This window comes from Gossypium arboreum, chromosome 10, assembly GCF_025698485.1.
Source record: "Gossypium arboreum isolate Shixiya-1 chromosome 10, ASM2569848v2, whole genome shotgun sequence".
NCBI lineage: Eukaryota > Viridiplantae > Streptophyta > Magnoliopsida > Malvales > Malvaceae > Gossypium > Gossypium arboreum.
In genome coordinates, this window is record NC_069079.1 from 55,944,452 (window position 1) to 55,965,980 (window position 21,529).

At 31.9% G+C, this 21,529-nt stretch overlaps 1 protein-coding gene and 1 long non-coding RNA gene across 2 annotated transcripts; both read left to right on the forward strand.

The window, feature by feature from the left end:
* The first annotated feature begins 4,795 nt into the window (after positions 1 to 4,795).
* LOC108466860 (uncharacterized) lies at positions 4,796 to 6,428 on the forward strand. The gene is made up of 3 exons (XR_008271861.1): positions 4,796 to 5,011; positions 5,128 to 5,204; positions 6,174 to 6,428. It is a non-coding gene; the product is annotated as an uncharacterized LOC108466860 (long non-coding RNA).
* Positions 6,429 to 8,893: 2,465 nt separating this feature from the next.
* On the forward strand, positions 8,894 to 13,360 carry LOC108463082 (LRR receptor-like serine/threonine-protein kinase RGI1). The gene is made up of 2 exons (XM_017763026.2): positions 8,894 to 12,550; positions 12,650 to 13,360. The coding sequence occupies exons 1-2, from the start codon at positions 9,661 to 9,663 to the stop codon at positions 13,171 to 13,173; spliced, it is 3,414 nt and encodes a 1,137-aa protein (XP_017618515.1). The 5' UTR covers positions 8,894 to 9,660; the 3' UTR covers positions 13,174 to 13,360.
* Positions 13,361 to 21,529: the final 8,169 nt, after the last annotated feature.

Sequence of the window (21,529 nt, forward strand, 5' to 3'; positions counted from 1 at the left end):
GTAGGATTTGTATATGTGGAGGAAGTGATATGTACGGTGACCTTTCTCCAATATTTTGGTAGCTTGACTGCATATTATCTGTTATGTGTCACATCAACACTATATTGTGTGTAGGGATGGGTGAAAGTATTTAACCCCACATGGTGTGATAGGATGGTCAGAAATGGTGTGTAAAAGATAGGGGTAGATTCTGTATATCTATTTTGTACATCTGATTTTGATATCTATTTTTTTTATAGACTTAGGTCCGAATTGTATCTGCCTGTATATGAAATTTTATATATGTTGCTTAATTATCTCTGTTGTGTTACACACTGAGTTTACAAAAACTCACATCTGTTTGTCTGCTCTGTTTAGGTAATCCACAAACATAGGCGGGTCGATGCGACGGAGGCTTAATGGTGACCACTTGATGGAAACTATTTTCTTTATTATTATTATTTAACGGTTTTACTGAAATTTCTAGTTTTCATGAGAGTTTTGTAATTTTTGGATTCTCTGGACTTTTTGGACTGTTTGGTTTGAACTTTTGGGTTTGATTGCTTTATGATTTCTAAACTACGTGGTTCAACAAAATACTAATTTTACACGAACAAATGTTATTTTTGAAAACATGAGTGTGGTTTTGTTTTAAACGATTTTCAAGCTTCCGCTGCAAAATAATTGGTTAACTTTAAAGAACAACATATAATGGTTTCAGTAATATATATATATATATATATATAAACGAATATGTTTTATAAAACTGAGATGTTTTATCAAATAACTAAACATTGTTTTATCGAAGTATCATCGGTTTCAAAATCGTTTTTCGTAATACTTCTGGATTCGACCATAACGTCCAGGCCGAGTTTGGCGGTGTTACAAATAAGTAAAACTTCAAAAGAGATTCATGTACCTGAAACTGAATTTTAAAATAATAAAAATAAGAGATATTAATAAGTTACGTCAATTCGAGAAAATATGGAACCGAATAATAAATGTGGTGGATAATAATTTTGCATGCAATATTATTATTGAAATATGAAATAAAAGGGATATCTTAATTAATCTATTGAGAAATATAGATATGGAATAAATTGATCAAAATAGAAAGACACAACTCAAGTACAATTAAATTATTGGAGTTTTTGGACCAGTAGTCCAAATATCTAAAGGTATAAAGCCAGTGAAGGTGCAATTGAAATAGTTTTTCAATAGCGGAATAAAAATATGAAGTTTTTCGCTAAGTCCTGGCATTGATTATGAAAAGATATAATATTCTTTTGTGGTGGATGCAATAACCTTTAGATATATTATTAAATTGACAATTCATAAAAGATTTAATTTATGTCTAATGGTTATTGTTACAACTTTTATGAATCACTATATAGTAAAGTTTATATTAAAATCCTTGAAGAATTTAGGATGCCAAAAGTATATTGAAATTCTCAAGAAATTGTTCATTTATATGAATTGAAATAATTCGAATATATGTGGTAAATTTGCCTTAGTGAATAGTAGTTGAAGGAGGATTATAAAATGATACAAAATACCTATTTGTGTTTTTATAAAAGAATAATGATTAAAGTTTGTTATGGTTATTGTTGAATCTCCTAATGATATCAAAATATATTTCCCCAAATTTCCCTCACTCATGACTTTTAAAAGAATCGTAATATAAATGCTTAGCAAATACATTCAAAAAGTCATTTGAAAAACTAGTATTCAAGATTGAATACGTAGAATATGAGAAAATATTTGATGTTTTCATGAGGGGAAATAACTACGCGTTGCACTCTTTTTCCTTTAATCGAGGTTTTGTCTCATTAGATTTTTCTGGTAAAGTTTTAATGAGGCAACATATTATGCGTATTATAAATTGTGTACTCTTTTTCCTTCATTAGGTTTTTATCCCACAGGGTTTTTCCCAATAAGGTTTTAACGAGGCACATTATGTATCAATGGATATCCAAGGAGAAGTGTTATGAGTATCTTATTAAGTGGATGTCTATCATGATTAAGATAAAGTTTTAATGTACTTACATATTTTTTCAGTTTGATTTGAATTTTAAATAATTCAATAAATCTAACCCTTCACATTTACAAATTTTATCAATTTGATCTTCAAAGTTCCTAACCAAAGCTTTAAGCTTTTAAAATAAAGGCATTCCACATTTATAAATTTGTAAACCCCTAAAAACTTGTCTCAACTATGTGTCAGTATGTTTTATTAGATACTTACACTATTAGATCGAAATTAAGAAATTTAATGTTTAAAATGATATAATCAATAACCTTTTTGCTTTAGTTTTTATTTTTTAGTTGAATTTAGGTACAATTTTTTTAGGGTTTCAATTAATATTTCTCTTTTATGTTATACTTGAGGGTTTACTCCTTTCAAAGGAGGAATTTTGCTAGCATCCCAAATTTTGAAAAATTATAGGTCCACAAGTGTTTTAGTTTTTAAAAATTAGTGTTTAGGTCCACAAGTGTTTTAGTTTTTAAAAATTAGTGTTTATCTCTCCCTTTCAATGATGAATAACTGAATCTGCTAAGGACAATCCTATGACTCCACCCCTGAACAAACAATGCCCTCACAACTTTTTCTGACTAACAAGAATAGGCTATTCGGCATCAGATTCCCCAGATCACCACCCAATGCAATCCCGTCAATCCTACAACTCGATTGCTCTTGCTTCGACACCAAAATTCTCCAACATTAATAGAGCCAAGACTGATAACACACTCAGAAAATGTTCGTTAGTTGAGAGAAAATTTTTTCTTTGTTGGGTTTTAAAAATTTATAGATGTATAGTGTTTCAGTTTTAAAAGTTGAAAGCTTTGATTAGGAAGTTTGAAGATCAAATTGATAGAATTTGTAAATGTGAATGGTTAAATTTATTGAATTATTTAGAATTAGGATCAAATTGATAGAATTTGTAAATATGAAAGGTTACGTTTATTGAATTATTTAGAACTAGGATCAAATTGATAGATCATGTAAGTATTGAGGGCTAAATGTGTTATTATGCCGGTTAGAAAAAGGCGTCATTATTTGTGTTATCAATTTAACTGTGACTTAAAAGATATGACTAAATTAATTAATTTCACATCAATAAACTATTATATTAATTAATGTTTAATTAAAATTACTTTTATTATCATCACATAATAACACTAATAAATTATCATTCTAATCTTAATTTAGTAATATAATTAACAATAAAGGGTATTCTAGTTAATTCGAAGTTTTTTCAAACTCGTGTTGTTATATTTATTATAGATATTTATTTTTTTAGATATTTTACAATATCTTGTAGGATACTTGTCATCACAACCCTACATGTGGAGTCTAAAAATTTCACTAACAATCTACCAATTTGTTCCTTACAACACTAATAATTTTTTAAAAGCATTGATTTTGGAATGATCTAGATGCTATTAAGATGTAACCAAGAGAAAAAAATCTTCTTTCATCACCTAATAAAATCAATCAGCAAAAAAACACACTTAATTGGGGTTTTGAATATTAAAATTTCAATCAATGACATTCTTTAATTATTATTGATGATCAATTATTTAAGAGTAACAACTACTGATTTCTTCTATTTTTGGGTTATTTATGCCCTGTGTCACACTAAGATTGTGCCACGTGATTGAAAAATTGTATTTTCCACTTAAAATTATTAAAATAATAGAAAATTTATAAAAAATAAAAAATATGAAAATTAAAAAATATAGAAAGGTACCAAAAATTTAAAATCACAAAAAAGAAATTAAGAATTGTAAAAATATAAAAATACAATAAAAAGAATCTACAATTTAATGCACAATCTCAATTGTCACTTGCACTCTCAACTGATTTTCTACCTTAGTTTGTATCTCAAAACACTTCCCTATTATTGGCGGTGGACAAAGGGGTGCAAGCTTTGGACAAATTCGAGTGGATGAAAACAACAAATAGCTTCAAAGATCAATTTTTTTATATAATTTTTAGTAGGTGTTGTTTTATTAACGATGATTAATGAGCAAATGAAAAAAATGTTTCATAAATTTTTTCATATATTTTTAATTTTTTTATAATTTTATTTTTTTATAATATTTTGTAAATTTTAATAAATTTATATAGCTTTAAATATTTTTCATATTTTTCAATTTTTGTATTTTCATAATTTGTATAGTTTTTATAATTTAGATATTTTTATTTTAATATTATTTTCATTTTTTATATATTTTTAAAATATTACTAATTTTTATCTTTTATAATTTTATATGTTTTTGTATATATATTTTTGTACATTTCTATTTTTTATATTTTTAAATATTTTTTTAAGGTTATCTTTGTGCGTTTGTTAAATAAATGAGTTACTAGCCTGATGATTAAGAGTTTATGAGTTCATCCTTGAAATCTAAATTTGAATCCTTTCCCTTGCATCATTTTTATTTTGTGCAATTTTGCTTCAAATTCTAGTAAGTGTCACGCCTAAACCCTAGGTATATTTAATGTAGTTTTCTTTTCAGTTTAACCTCATTTGCTCATTTGTTCATTTTCTCTGTCACTCCTATCCTCTTTTTCTCTCATTTTCCCCAATTTTCTTTTCCTCTCTTATTCTACTGTGTCGCCTCTAAGTCCTAGTTTCCTTCCATATTCTCCTTTTTTCTTATATTGTTAGTCGAGTAATTGCTACCCATTTTCACACCATTATCGCCCCTTGAAGCTCCTCAATCACCCTTCTTTTATTATTATTATTATTATTATTATTATTATTATTATTATTATTTGTTGCCAGTTCTGAATTCTAATCATCACAGATCTGAAGTGGGTAGTGTAAGTACTGTTCTTATGACATATCCAATGTCGATTTCTATTCTTTTATTTTTTGTAGTGGCTGAATAATGCTAGTGTAATGGCCGAATTGCACATGATGATTTTTTATATGTAATTTTGTTTGAAGGACCGAATATGAACGTATCAGATCAATAGTAGCATTGAAGGACAACTCACATCTCTTTTTTAATACTTGGAAGAGTAAGTAACATACGAAAAATCAAATTCGATTAGTTTTTGCAAATCCTTGTTTTCGCCGAACCCTATAAGGGTGTTGAAGACCGGTTCTAAATCATGTTTGTGTGTTTTGTGTTTAGATCTGGTTAACTGTTATCTACATTGAGGCCGTAGGAGTTGTGTATTTGCGTTAGTGCATCGAATTTACGAAAATCAGGTGTGGGTCCTAACTTTTGTGTGTTTTAGTGTTTATTGTAAATTGTTTGCTTGTTCACAATTTGGCCGAATATTGTGTGTAATTTTCTATGCATGGTCGAATGGCTTAATGCCAACCATGAAGTGGCTGATTATGGTAAGATGTTTAATGTTGGTCGAAAGCATTAAGTGACCCTTTAGTAATGGTCGAATATTATAAGGCTTTAAAATGAGGTAACTGATTATGTAAGTATTTTACTTATGGGATGATTGTTTGTTTAATCAATTGGATGGCTATATGCATGCCATTTTGTGATAGTATCGTTAAGTATGTTGTTCGTCATTATTACCTATTACATGTAAGTATGTCTACTATAATGTATGTTGACTGCAAGTACGCATGCCATTGAATGTTACTGGTTTACTGAATGCATGCTAAGCATACCATTAATATTGTTATACTGAATGCATGTTAAGCATGCCACTGTATTGAAAGTGATATTGTTTAAGCATGACATGCTTAATTATTTACATGAAATATTGCATCGCATGAGTTTTGGGATTTGATGGGTGACAGAAGAGTTTCGTGGAGTACCGACGATTTATTCGCATTATTGTTTAGCAATATAACTGTGCCCTGGAGTATTATTGGAGTAACAACAACTTATTGCAACTTACTGGTAACTTGTTTGCAAACTAGTAGCAGTTTAGGTATATATTGATACTTGTGGTTTATCTACATTAAGTTTTGTTTCTTATTGTTTTTGGTGTTCGGATGACAAGTTCTAAGGAACTCGTAGTGTGTAGCGGATGGATGGGTAGGATCTCTGCACTGATTCATATGAGCATGCCTATGCATATAAAAATCTGTTTTTCATATGATGTCATGCTTCATTGAAAATTTTGACTATTTGAGATGGTTTATACTGCTTATTTTGTTAAACTCACACTAAGCTTTTTAAAGCTCACCCCCATAATTTTATCCTTACAGGTAACCCCAAGGTTAGGATCGGACTCGACAATATGGAGGTCTGTCTTGAATTTTTGGTTTAATATTATAATTTTTATCATTATTCAGGATTGTAATAATTTTTATACAGATTGTGGCATGGGTTCAATATTCTGGGTTATTTTGGTATTTTGTATGCATTATCGTTAAAACTAGTTAAGTTAAATAACTGGATGGTGTTTATAAGCATATAAAATTATTTTTTAAAATAATAATAAATTAAGGTCTTCGTATTTTTCGCTACAAATCTGTACTTGAATTTATGGAAAGTAAATTAAAAATCAAAAAAATGTTTTCAAGAGTAATAAGAACTTCTATAATTGGATCTTAATTAAGCTTTGCATAAGTTAATGTTTTTTTAAAACTAAAAGAAGCTCACTACAATTTTTTCAAAAAAATAAACATGTTTTAAAGGGGAAGTTTTTGAAAATTTGATTGTTTTTCTTTTATTGAGCCATTTCGGTGGCTAATGTAGTCTTTAGAATCTGGCCATAACTTCTAGACTAAGTTAGAAAGATTACAACAATTCTAATGTGATACGTGACATAAAAACCTAATAAATTAAAGAAAATAACAATAGCTACCATCTAATAATTAACTTGAATGGTCAAATGGCCTTGGATGGTCAAATGGCTTAGTTAATGGGGTTGGATTAGATACATTTTCTTTTCGAAGACTTAATTGATGTTTTTAAAAAGGAAAATAACATTTTTTGGACCATTATTATTGTTATTATTATTATTTGCCATCATGTAGTGGTGATCACAAGTAAGGGCAAAATATGATATGGGAAAATGTTTTCTTTTAAATCTTCAGCTTGGGATGATGAATAAAGTGAACATGTTATCATTTTAATATCCAAATATAATACGTGTGCAATTTTAATTCATGAAATAAATATTTATACTACTCTCTCCCGCATATATAATTAGGCTTTTTACATTAATATTATAAAAAATTTTAATTCTCATATTTCTTATCATCGGAGTTATTTCTTATTTCACAAATACTTGTCATGGTAAGGAAGAAGGGGAGAACAAGCACACTTGGAGAGCGCAGTACAACGGAAAGTTGTATGTTGCTTTCGGGAAGGATGAATCGCTCCCGAAAAGGAATCTATTGATTCTCTCCCAATTGGTTGGACCTTAGGTGCAATGATTTACTTCACAAGAGGTCTCGGTTCAAGTCCAGGATGGCCCAAATGCCCAAGGAAAAGAATAGAAGAAGCATCGACTCCTTCATGCATGCTCCACTTGGCTCGGGGATATAGCTCGGTTGGTAGAGCTCCGCTCTTGCAATTGGGTCATTGCGATTACGGGTTGGGGGTCTAATTGTCCAGGCAGTAATGATAGTATCTTGTACCTGAACCGGTGGCTCACCTTTTCTAAGTAATGGGGAAGAGGACTGAAACATGCCACTGAAAGACTCTACTGAGACAAAGATGGGCTGTCAAGAACGTAGAAGAGGTAGGATGGGCGGGGTGTCAGTATAATTATATACAAAAATGATTTGTTTAGGGGTGGTACATTTCTCATAGGCGCCACCACCATTTTTTTAAAAAAATTAATATTTTAACAGTGGTTCCATGTACATAGGTGGCACCACTTTATACTCCTTCTATATGGTCAAAATAAGGGCCAATTTTGACCCGTGACCGACCTGTCCCCCTGTGGTTCCCATTGGATTGGCGTTACCAGTCATGCCACCCTGACAGGCAGCATTGGTACATGGCACCATTATTAAAATATTATTTTTTTAAAAAAATTAAAATTTTTAAAAAAATGATGGTGCCGCCTATAAAAAAGGCACCATCCCTAAAAATACTATTTTCGTATATAATTATATTGACACCTCATTTTAGAATTAATTTTTTATAATATTAATGTAAAAAACCGTAAAAAGCCATATAATTATATATTTCTAACTTTTTATGCTTAACTCTGACATTTTATTTTTTGGTAAAATAAGGAAATTATTTAGAAAGCTTCTTCGATCAAAGATAAAATAAGGAAAATTAGATATGGAAATTCAAACCCTAAATTTATTGGATGTAGTAAATGAATGAATGAATTAAACTATACTCAAAATGTTATGAATTTGTGGGGTAACTAATAACATTTATACCGAAACAAAAAAAAAAATTAATGATATCCTCAAATGTTATGTTTTATGGTTTATAGAAATTAATTTTTTGAAATTTATAATTCTTTCTATTTATATTATCATCTTTAAAATTTGAATTTAAATTTTTTATTTAAGAGTACAATGTGACTTACTATAATATTTATAGAAGATGGTATTCAAATTTAAAGGTTAAATGCTCAAATTAAGACTAAATATTTTAAGTGTTGCTCAAATAAAAGTCAAAATTTTAAAATTGATCATATAATGGCCTAATTTTTATAAAAGTACCCAAATAAAAGTTTTTTATACAGTTCAACCTAGTTTAAGTAAAGATTAGATGAATGTTAACATTTTTAGAATAAAATACATTATAAATAAATCAAACATTGCTTTAAAAGAATATAAATAATTTGACACTTGACATGCCACATTTAAAAATTCTTTATTTGAGCTCTTTAAAAAAAGTTTAGTCCTTATTTGAACACTAAAAGAAAGATTTGAACCATTTAGAAGGTTTAAGTAAATTTGTAAAATTTAAGCATTTATAAGATAAATTTAAACCTTAGACAAGCAACCAATTTGGCTAAATTTGAGATGGCATGATATATTGAGAGTGAAGATTGAATAGGGTCAGCGATTGATGAAGAAGTGGCACAAGATAAATGGGTGTTTGAATTTGATTAGAGAAGAGCCAACAGCCAACTCAGTTTTGTAACTGAACCCCCAAAAGTTTCCAGGAACCAGAATGGGAAAGAGTGAACCCAATGTCCTTTTCTGTATTTTTTTTTTAACTCACTATATGGTGAACAAAGGAAACACTTGTGGATACTTGAAGTTGGAGCTAATTGCCCCACTTTTTTTCCCCCCTCTTTTATACTGTAAATATTGCATTAGAGCCAAAAACCGGTAAATTTACTTTTTAAAATATTTCCTCCATTGTTAGCAACCTGATTAAAATATTGAGAGATGCAGAAAGATATGAGGGTATGGGCAGAGGTGGTGCTTACTATGTTTATATGTCCTTTGTAGGGAAAGAGAGAGAAGCATCCTAAGGGAGGGGGTGGGTGGTGGTGCAGTTTTGTTGATCTCAAGGCTTTGCTTTTCTTCATTTTTTTAAACTATTGTTTAATTTAAGGTGTTTTTGTTTGGATAGTTTAATTTATTATAGAAAATGAAAGAAAAGACCAAATAGGTAGAGCTTGTTGCTGTTTAGAGCTTGAGTTCAAGGCAAGCAAGAAATATAGTGTGTGAGAGAGAAAAATGTGGAAGAAGCAAGCACAAACATAGAGAAGAAGCAAAACCCAATGATGCAAAACCGAGAAGAAAGGTTTGGAAATTGAGGCAAATGTCTATGCCCAGCTCGAGGCAATCTTCTTCATTCTTTATCTCCTTTTTCTTCTTCTTCTTCTTCTTCTTCTTCTTCAGTGCTGCAACTTTTGCAGCTCCAAACCATGAATCTTCCATTCTCTTCTCATGGATACACTCTTCTCCAACTCTACATTCCTCTTTTTCCAACTGGAACAGTCTTGACTCCACTCCATGCAACTGGACCTACATAACATGTTCCCCACAAGGTTATGTCACCGAAATTAATATACAGTCAGTCCCTCTTCCGCTTCCTTTACCAGCCAATCTTTCTGCTTTTCAATCTCTCAAAAGACTAGTCATCTATGATGCAAATCTCACAGGCACTATCCCACTTGACATTGGTTATTGTTCACAACTTACTACCATTACCCTTGGCTCCAACAGTCTGGTTGGCTCCATCCCTGCAAGTATCGGTAGGCTTCAGTATCTCCAGGACTTGGTTTTGAGCTCTAATCAGCTAACTGGGAAAATCCCAGTTGAGCTAGGTAACTGCACAAGTCTCCGGAAAATAGAGATTTATGACAACCTTCTAAGCGGGACTATCCCTGCTGACCTCGGGAACTTGTCTCTTCTTCAAGTTCTTCGAGCTGGAGGGAACAAAGACATTGTGGGAAGAATCCCTGATGAGATTGGGGACTGCAGCAACTTGACTGTGTTGGGGCTAGCTGATACAAGAGTTTCAGGTACTTTAGCAGCTTCACTTGGGAAGCTAAGCAAGCTCCAAACCTTGTCTATATACACCACAATGCTCTCTGGTGAGATTCCTCCTGAAATAGTTAACTGCTCTGAGCTTGTAAACTTGTATCTTTACGAAAACAGTCTATCAGGATCGATCCCACCGCAGATTGGTAAACTTGAAAAGCTTGAATCACTGTTCTTGTGGCAAAATAGTCTTGTTGGGAGTATTCCAGAAGAGATTGGCAACTGTAGTAAATTGATAAACATTGATCTTTCTTTGAATTCATTATCTGGAACCATACCTTTGTCTTTGGGGAGTCTTTCGGAGCTTCAAGAGTTTATGATTAGCAACAACAATGTCTCTGGTTCAATACCTTCAACTCTCTCCAATGCTAGTAATCTTCTGCAGTTGCAGCTTGATACAAACCAGATTTCTGGTTTGATTCCACCAGAGCTGGGAGTGTTGTCAAAGCTTACTGTTTTCTTTGCCTGGCAAAACCAGCTTGAAGGAAGCATCCCTTCATCTTTGTCTCGCTGTACAGGCCTTCAAGCATTGGATTTGTCACACAATTCTCTCACTGGTAGCATTCCTCCTGGCCTGTTTCGACTCCAGAGCCTGGCAAAGCTTCTACTTATTTCCAATGACATTTCTGGTTCTATACCCCAAGAGATCGGGAATTGCACCTCCCTTGTACGCTTAAGGCTTGGGAACAACAGGATCATTGGTGGTATTCCTAGAGAAATTGGGAGCCTTAAGAGATTAAATTTTCTTGATTTGTCTAGCAACAGGCTTTCTGGAGTTGTTCCATATGAGATTGGGGGTTGCACGGAGTTACAAATGATAGACCTCAGCAACAATATTCTACAGGGTCCCCTTCCCAATTCATTGTCATCTCTATCTGGCCTCCAGGTGTTGGATGCCTCATTCAATCAATTTGATGGCCAAATACCAGCAAGCTTGGGCCGTCTTGTGTCATTGAATAAGTTGATTTTAAGCAAGAATTCCTTGTCTGGATCAATACCTTCTGCCCTAGCCCTCTGTTCCAGTCTCCAGTTGCTTGACCTTAGCAGCAATAAGCTGACTGGTGGCATCCCATTGGAACTTGGCCGAATAGAAGCCCTTGAGATTGCTCTTAACTTGAGTTGCAATGGACTCACAGGGCCAATCCCTCCTCAAATATCTGCACTTAGCAAGCTGTCCATACTGGACATTTCCCACAACAAGCTTGAAGGGGACTTGGCTCCACTTGCAGCGCTTGATAATCTCGTTTCTCTCAACCTCTCCTACAATAACTTTGAAGGTTATCTGCCTGATAACAAGCTTTTTAGGCAGTTACCACAAGCAAACCTGGCTGGAAATGAAGGCCTATGTCCAACAAGCCGGGACTCTTGCTTCTTGGGAAGTGATGGCAGGGCAGGGCCATCAAGGACTGAAAATGAGATAAGGCGGTCAAGGAGACTCAAGCTAGCAGTAGCTTTGTTGATCACCCTAACAGTAGCAATGGTTATTATGGGGACAATCGCGATTATAAGGGCTCGAAGAACCATTAGAGACGATGATTCAGAGTTGGGAGACTCATGGCCATGGCAATTCACTCCCTTCCAGAAGTTAAATTTCTCAGTAGAGCAAATTCTGAAATGCCTGGTGGATTCCAATGTGATTGGAAAAGGGTGTTCCGGGGTTGTTTATCGTGCTGATATGGACAATGGTGAAGTCATTGCAGTGAAGAAGCTGTGGCCAGCAACAATAGCACCATCCAATGGATGCAACGATGACAAAAGTGGGGTTCGTGATTCCTTCTCGGCCGAGGTGAAAACGCTTGGTACTATCCGTCATAAGAACATAGTTAGATTTTTGGGTTGTTGTTGGAACAGAAATACAAGATTGCTCATGTATGATTATATGCCTAATGGAAGCTTGGGGAGTCTCCTTCATGAGAGAACTGGGAATGCTTTGGAATGGGAACTTAGGTACCAAATATTGTTGGGGGCAGCACAAGGCCTTGCTTACTTGCACCATGATTGTGTCCCTCCTATTGTTCATAGGGATATCAAGGCTAATAATATCCTAATTGGCCTTGAGTTTGAACCTTACATTGCTGATTTTGGCCTTGCCAAGCTTGTAGATGATGGTGATTTTGCTCGCTCCTCTAACACTGTTGCTGGTTCTTACGGATATATTGCTCCTGGTAACATATTTTTACTGCATTATTTACTTTTAAATAGTTATACTCATTGAAGGTCATTTTGTAGCAATCTTGAACTAATTATTTACTGCATCTTGGCAGAATACGGTTACATGATGAAGATTACAGAGAAGAGTGATGTTTATAGCTATGGTGTAGTGGTGTTGGAAGTACTGACGGGAAAGCAACCGATTGATCCGACGATACCAGATGGACTACACATAGTAGATTGGGTTAGACAAAAGAGGGGAGGAATCGAAGTACTTGATCCGAGCCTACTGTCTCGACCGGAATCTGAAATCGAGGAAATGATGCAAGCTTTAGGAGTAGCCTTGTTGTGTGTAAATTCATGCCCCGATGAAAGACCAAACATGAAAGATGTGGCAGCGATGCTCAAGGAGATTAAACATGAAAGAGAGGAGTATGCTAAGGTTGATGTGCTACTCAAAGGATCACCAACCATTGATGCCAAGGAAAACAACTACTCAATTGGAGTTCAAGCAACATCATCATCAAAACCAGCCATGCAAATGCAAAGCTTGTATCCCAAAAGCAATAACTCCAGCTTCTCTGCTTCTTCTCTACTTTACTCACCTTCCTCCAATCCTACACCAGGGTTAAAGTAATAAAAAAACACAAAAAAGGTTATAGCTACCCCACAAGGAAGTTTGTTATGCTTATTTTCTTTCTTCAGTTTCAAAACCCTTTTTTTTTTCGGTTTTTGTTTTGTATGTAAAAAGAAAAACTTGATATTTGTTATAATTAGATGCATGAAGACAAAGAAGGCTTGGAGCACTGTTGTTTACAGCTAAATTACAAGTGAAATAACTATTTTCTCATAGTTCCCCATCTCACAACTTGCATATGTGATAACATATAATTATACCAAGTTGTAATATAACCCACGAATGTGTTCAAAATTATCATAAACACTCATGTATTAAGAGTATAATTTTATTGTCTTTTTTACTGTTAAAATTAATTTTGGTCTAACATGTTAGTATCTAATTGTTCTATTAGTTATTCTATTTTTAACAGTATAGATAAATAAAATTTTAATAAGAAAATTAATTTATTTTTCTCTAATATATAAAAATTAATTTACTTATTTTTAAGTAAAAATTAAAAATAATAAAACTCTTAATATATTTTTTAACTCTGATTTAGTTTCAATTTGTTCTATATTCACCTACAGGTGGCCTTATGATATTAGCACCATAACCCTGTTTTTGATATAATACAGCTAGTGAGAGAGTGAAGCATATTTAGGATACATGAAAAGAATCTAAGAATCTAGTGAAAAGATGATAAAAAGTTACTCACCAGGTGATTTTAGAAGATTAAGTCATTGATTTGACCATTAAAGTGTGTTGGATGGGACCCAGATAAGTTGGTGATGTTTGATTGCTTGCATGTGTGAGTGTATAATGGAGGCTGGTGTCTAAGTGTTTAGCTTTTCCCATTCCCTAGTTAGTCATCAGTATGAAAGAATTGATTCCTAATATTGCCCTCAGACTCAGTGTGTACCTTTCCAAGGATCTTAGACTGCTGTGTTGCTTTAACCCAGGGCAAAAGCTTTCTGCTCAAAAGGACTGCACTTTCACCTCTAAACTTCACATCAACGGCTGTCCCTACAGGTGCCAATGAAAAATGTCGTTACCTCATTATGAGCAGTCAAATTTATTTTACTTTATAAGTAAAAGAGAAACAAAATACCATGCTTTACTACTAAGAAATGTCCTAGAGCCATAAGTCACTTAAATCCAAATAATTCATAGTTTGATTTTCAGAGCGATTTTAGTATTACTTTGAAAAATAATTTTAGAGAAAAAATATTTTGAGATAAAATAATTGTTAAATAAGATATTTTAAATTTTTAAAAATTTTTGGGGAAAAATATTTTATAAAAGTATTTTTAATTAAATATAAAATTTTTAACTTTTACTCAAAAATATCTTTTAGTCTAAAAATATTCTTAAAAATAATACTAAACTAAAACTTAATTTAAATGTATGTTACATTTATCTCTAATTAAAATAAAATAACGATAATAATAAAATTAAATATTATATCATAACATAAAAACAAAACTAAATATATTACACCTAAACTAAAACTGTCTATCCAAAAATTCTAAATCTCAATTTTATATGCTACTTTTCCCTGGGGTTGGGTCAGGCTATGATGTGATCATCCCATGTTAGTCCAAAGAATTGTAATTTTCGCATTGGTACATGGACCCCTTTCCTCTGCTTGACAAGAGACATTTGCCCTAAAGAAGTGAATCATTTCACATCAATTTGCCCCTTTTGAATGAATGAATATAAAAGGATATTTTTCCTGATTCGGTTGTTCCTATTTGAGTGTGATACTGATAATGCAAGCACAATTGCCTAAACTTCACTTTTATCTCCATGGATAAAAATATTATAAAGTTTTTATATTAAGAATTAGGTTATATTTTATTTTTTATTAAAAAAATAAATTAATTTTATATATTAGAATAAATAATAAATTAGTTATTTTATTAAAAATTTATCTATTTTTATTGTTAAAATTAGTCACTATATATTAAAATGAGGTATATATGATATATCATATGTAACTATTTGGTTACTTTGTCAATTTTGTCATATTTTAACAATAGAAATAGATAAAAATTTCATAAAAAATTCAGTGTACTTTTTGAATCTAACATACATAAATAAATTTACTTATTTTTAAATAAAAAAGACAAAAAATAAATTAACTCTTAATACAAAACCCTCTATAATACTCTTACCATGTTAATGTTAGTACAAAACCCTCCATAATACTCTTACTATTAATATTACACTATTGTATCATATGGAAAACCAAGAAAAAAAATGAAAAGAATAAAAATAGTGGAGCTAATATACTACATCTAAGGCTCAAAGTCCATAACTCATCTGGTGAATCCTTGGGCCATTATGTCGAGTCCAAAAGCCTAAAATTCATCTGCCATCTGCTCCTGGCGGGTAATTGTACTGTTCAACCACAGTCGAAGCCATCAGACTGAGATTTGTTGTCAAATTCATGAAACTTCCGCTTTTATATCTTTGACTCCTTGGGACCTCCAAAGCACTGGCAACGAGAGTATGGGGCAATGGCACTCATTTAATTTGACCTTGAAACTCAACTTACTTTATTCATGAGGCATTCAAGTATTAGTATGTAGGAGTGTTATATGCCCAAATACCGAAGCTCAAGTAAAGGAGGAGAGGTTCTAATTATTGACATTTCCCCCCCGTTAAATGGTTGTAATAATTGTCAATACATTCGTAACCTGTTATGCACCATTATGTAACATCCATGTTATTTGGATATTTTATTTTCATTCTCGGAATTATGGCTCACAACGAAACGTCCACGCATGGCTTAATGCAAAAATTTGGAATTGATAGCCACACACGCTAGATATGTGATAAGCACATGGTAATATCATATTATAATTTTTAGGTTAATTAAATAATTTTTATAAAAAGTAATTAAAATAAATTTATTATAATACATTAATATAATATTTTAAATTTCAATTCAAAATAGAAAATATATAACAAAAATTTAAGTCATGATATCAATAGAAAATAAATATATAATTTATCTCTACTTTTTCTATCTGCATTTGTACATAAATTATGCATTATATATTGTACTTATACGATAATTTATTTGGTCAAAATTTATCAATCAAAATCATCAATGCTATATCAACTTAACACTAATTCAAACACTTTTTAAAAAATATCTCAAAATATCTCAACATATATTATTTATTATTATATGATAATAACAAAACTAACCCCTCAATCATTGATGAAAAATAGACTTTGGGTTTTATGTGCACTCACTTTATGCGCCCATACTCTACAATAGAAATTACATATTTTACTTTTTAATAAAAATAATAATTTTATTTATATTATTAATTTGTTTTAATATAAAATATAAAATATAAAATAATTTTATTATATTTATTTTTATTAGTATAATAATTATGTATAAATTTAAACTAAAATTTAGTATTATAAATAGATGCATTAATCAAATATTTTTATTCACCCAAAATTTACCCGATTATTCTTAGAATTTAATATGAGCATGATATTATTATTTTTCTTGACTTGGTTTGTAGATAAAAAAAGAAATGTAATTGGTCGATTGAGTCTTAACTCGATTGGCATCGACATTGTTGTCAGTGTAAGAGAATGTAGGTTTGAGTGTGCTGAACAGTGGTGAACCTGGTAGGGCTAGTAGGGGCCTAGTCCCCCCTAAAATTATAAAAATGTATAATTGTATTTTGATCTCTTGACTTTTGAAAAGTTTGACCCCTTTTAAGTTGTTTGGCCCCTTTCCAACTTTGAATAGTAAAGAATATTTCCTTCATTTTCCCATAGGTTAACTTTTTAACTTTAAATATTTATATAATATATTACAACTTTACAACTTTCTTTTTTTGAGTGATAGTTGGTTACTTTTTAATTTAACATTAAATATGAATTTAGGTTAAAATTCAAAATTGTTAACTAGTGAAAAAAAAGTCTCTTTTACTATTGCTATTAACGACTATTGTTATCAACGTCTGTCCTTCAAACACAACATCGAGTTCATCTTCTAAGGTTTTTTTCATCTTTTTTACAATTTTACAATTGTTTTTATTGTGTTTTATTTTATAGTTATTATTATTTTTTATCTTTTAATATATTGTAGTTATGAAGTCGAAAACAATTGATTCGTTTTTTAAAAAGAAAAGTATAGAGACAACACAATCACCTTCAGAAGGATCACAAATTGAGGTACCACCTTCATCGTTTGCTCTTTTAAACTCTGATGCACGTCCTTCTAAAATTCCTATAGTTGAAGATGAGGCACTTGATTTCTCTAATTTAGAACGTGAACTTGGGTTGCGTAAGCAAATATATGAGTATCCAGTTAATATGCGTGATGAAATTCGAAGAGCTTATATTAAGCTTGGACCATATCAACCTATTCTTTCAGAATATCCTATTTCTAATTCAAAAAAGCATCCTCATTATTTTCAACCATCATGGTTTAAAGAATTTTCCTGGTTAGAATATTTATATTTTAAAGACGCAGTATTTTGTTTGCCTTGTTTTCTTTTTAATAGCAATACAAGTAGTCGTTTTGGATCAACTGTATTTACTCATAGTAGCTTTAGTAATTGGAAAAAGGTACATGATGGATGCAATTGTGCTTTTTTGACACATATGGGAAAATATCCGAATTTATTGTATAACAATGCATAACGAGCTTATGTAGATTTAATGAATCAAGCTAAACATATTGAAGTATCACTTTATAAACAAACAACACACAAATTGTAGCTAATCGTCTACGTCTGAAAACTAGTATAGATGTTGTTCGATGATTGACATTTTAAGGGTGTGCTTTTAGAGGTCATGATAAAAGCTCGGGATCTAAAAATCATGGTAACTTTCTTAAATTGTTATCAATAATTAGCATCTTATGATGAGAAAGTTGAAAATGTTTTGAAAAGTGCTCCACAAAATGCTACTTATACTTCTTCAAGAATATAAAAAGAGATACTACAAATTTATTCCAGTATAGTTCGTAATGTAATTCGTGAAGAAATTAGTGACAGAAAGTTCAGTATTATTGTGGATGAAGCGAGAGATGAATCAAGAAAAGAGAAAATCACAATTGTTTTGAGATTTTTTTATAAACAAGGATTGGTAAAAGAACAATTTTTTGATATAGCCCATGTTAAAGATACTGTATCATTGACTTTGAAGAATGAGATTTTTAATGTTTTCTTGCAACATAGGTTTGACATATAAAATATTTGAAGTCAAGGCTATGATGGATGCATAGGGAATTTAACGGCTTGCAAGCTTTGATTTTGAATGATTGTCAATATGCTTATTATGTTCAGTATTTTGCTCATCGTCTTTAGTTGGCATTGGTTGCAACAACTATAGAAGTGGTTGAAGTGTATCAATTTCTCAAAGACTTGTCTTGATACAATCTCGCCTCACTGATAATTTGAGTCGTTTAGATTGCCCGATCGTAAAATTAAGTAAGACTTGAGTTGTTTCAGAATGGGCTGGAAAAGGTTGAAAGATAAGCTCAAAAACAAAGGTTAATGATAGTTGAAATGATAGATGGGTGAATTTGGCTAAGGCCAAGATTGAACCAATGATATAGAGAAGGTTGACCCGAATCTTAAATAGCATTTAGGTGAAATCGGTTTGGAAAAGATAACGAACCTTGATCCACTATCTATGAAAGATAAGGAAATCGGTATAGGTGAACGCCACACTTATTAAAGTGATAAGTTCGAAAGAAAGACGAGATTGACGCCACAAGAGTTGTCTTGATAAGTCAATGCAGTCTAAAGAGAACAACAATGAGAGTTTGAACACTCACAAAGTAATATGATATTCATCAAGATGATCAAAAGTCTCTACAAAATGAAAAGAGCTAAATATTTATAGCCATTACATGAGCTAGCCAAATAGTCATTTTAGATAGCTGAATGGACAGCAAGCAACTCAATAGCCAGCTCACATTCAGCTACAAGCTTCCAAGAAGTTTCTTAGTAATTTCCTTGAGGCTTCCTAATAAGTTGAAAGAAATTAATGTTAAGCTGAATAGTCCATGATAGGTTCAGCCAAGAGAACGCATGGACTTAATTTGCTGCTTTGATTAGTTGAACAGCCTTGGAGAATTAAAATCCAGCTTGGAAAGAATAATCAACAACTCTTTTGGCTCTTGATATTTCACGAAAAGTCACATGGAGAAGAGAAAATAGCAGCTGGGTTTTTAAATCAATTCATTGTCCATTAAGCTCCACGAATAGGCACATGGAAAAGAGGAATCAACTACTCCTTTAATACCGTCCTATGCATGAAAAGGAGAAATCAACAGCTCCTTTAATACCATCCCATGCATGCTTTCTTTAATGCTTTCCTTTGCTATTAAGCTTAAATTTGGTCAAAGACATAATAATACCTGCACATTAAATTCAACAATTTAAATCAGCTTAAGTCACATTTAATCATTTAAATTCTGTTGGACATATTAAATAACAATAGAAAAAAAAATTGTCCTAGACTAGACACAATAAATAACTACTAATTATGTATTAACTAAGAAACATTTAAACTTAATTAAGATGTCCATAATTTTGACATATTAAAATGCAATTTATTCCAGCAACTAAAAGCACATAAAATAAAATGAAATAAAATCAAGCTTAATGAGCTTGGATGGGCTATGAACGAGCTGAATGAGCTTGTAGTAAAGTGCATGGAGCATTTGAATCGGACATCTTTGATTGTTCAATTATTCCAACAATGGTTAACAACCCAAGCTTGCTTAATTAAGGCCTGCACACAAATGAACAAACTAAAATTAAGCTTCATTTTGCACTTAGGCCCCTCTTGTTTAGGCCAATCTCGAAGGCGTCTAGTTGTGTCGTAACATGATGCAGTCAGGATCGCATCATACCCTCATTTTTGAAGATGATTTGTCATCAAATTGGGCTATTTGCTCGTGAAGAAACTCTCAAGGACACAAACTATTTTGTTCATGATTCTAACAAAATCGTTTCCAAAAACCCAAGAACCACAATTGGATCTAAAAGGAAGTAGGTTATTTGCATACCGTCCCTCTTCAAGAGGATACCACTTCGACTTGTCACCTACACAAGAATGAGATAGATTAGTGACACTAGAAATTATAAACTCAAAAGTACTTTCAAAAATCTTATTCAAAAATTGAACATATGAATCAATGCCGGGATTAAGAATAGATGTTGGTCTTACCTTATCATAATGAATCAAGAAATTCATTGATGGAAACAAACCTAAATCACAAGGCATTTGATAGCTATAGTTTTCAGAATCAACTTTCCATGGTTCAAATCCCTTAGACAATGATATAGAACAATGTGCACCAAGATCAAAGACAAAGTATTCTCTTGCATTTCAAATTGATGTGACAATTTCAAGATCGGCATCATAAAAAGGACACGATGCAATTTTAAGTCATTATCATGCAAAACATGTTCAAACCATTTAAACCACAATATGGAGCAATTTCCAGAATCATAAATCAGATTTTGACTTTGCAAGCCAACAAGATTCACGTACTTTGCTTTCAAACAAAATAAAGGTAAAACTCGAAGCAAATAGAAGAGGTCAACACATTGGTTCAAAATACAATTTTGATACTCACCTTCACTTGACATCAACTTAGGAATACATTTTCTGGGTTTAAAAACACAGTGTTGATCAGTCGTTCCGCAATGCAAAAAAAAATTCATTTTCACCAAGACATCACACATGCCAAGCAAACAAGAGTTAGGCATACAAATATTCGAATAATCAAACCATTCATGTTTCATCATAAAGGCTTGCTCAAAACATGTGGTTTTTGCACAACATATTAAAGAATTCACATTATCAACACAAACAAACAGTTTAGGCATTTTAGATGTCAACTATTTACCGCACAAAATCAAATTTTGTTTGTGTCGATTCATTCTTACTACATCAACAAACTTGTCAATGTAATACTCATCAATAGTAAGACTCTTCAAGCTACTATTTAAAGCAAGGTCATCAGCAATCCAAAAATGATACTTAGACAAATTAAGGTGAGGAACTCTTTCACTCACTAAGTCATCAGCAATTACCTCGTCAACATTTATAGTTGGTTGTCGTGATTCAATGGCTAAAGAATCCTTACCTTACTTACATTGAAGCACTTGTGGACTAAGGTCATCTACGATCTTACCTTTCTCGATCAATCGAAATCGTCTCTTTTTAAGAAGGTATTGAAGTTGAAATTTATCAATGGGATTTTGAGAAACCTGAAAAGAAGAAACAATACAAGGAGAACTCACAGGATGGTTAGTAAAAACACTCATCGCTTTTTCTTGCTCACTTTCTTCCTTTTCCTTCGTTTCTTTTTCTA

Bases quoted from the DNA above. Each gene is read 5' to 3' on its own strand.
- LOC108463082 (XM_017763026.2), top strand. From the start codon at position 9,661: ATGTCTATGCCCAGCTCGAGGCAATCTTCTTCATTCTTTATCTCCTTT. The intron at 12,551-12,649 runs GTAACATATTTT...GCATCTTGGCAG, and splicing joins TTACGGATATATTGCTCCTG to AATACGGTTACATGATGAAG.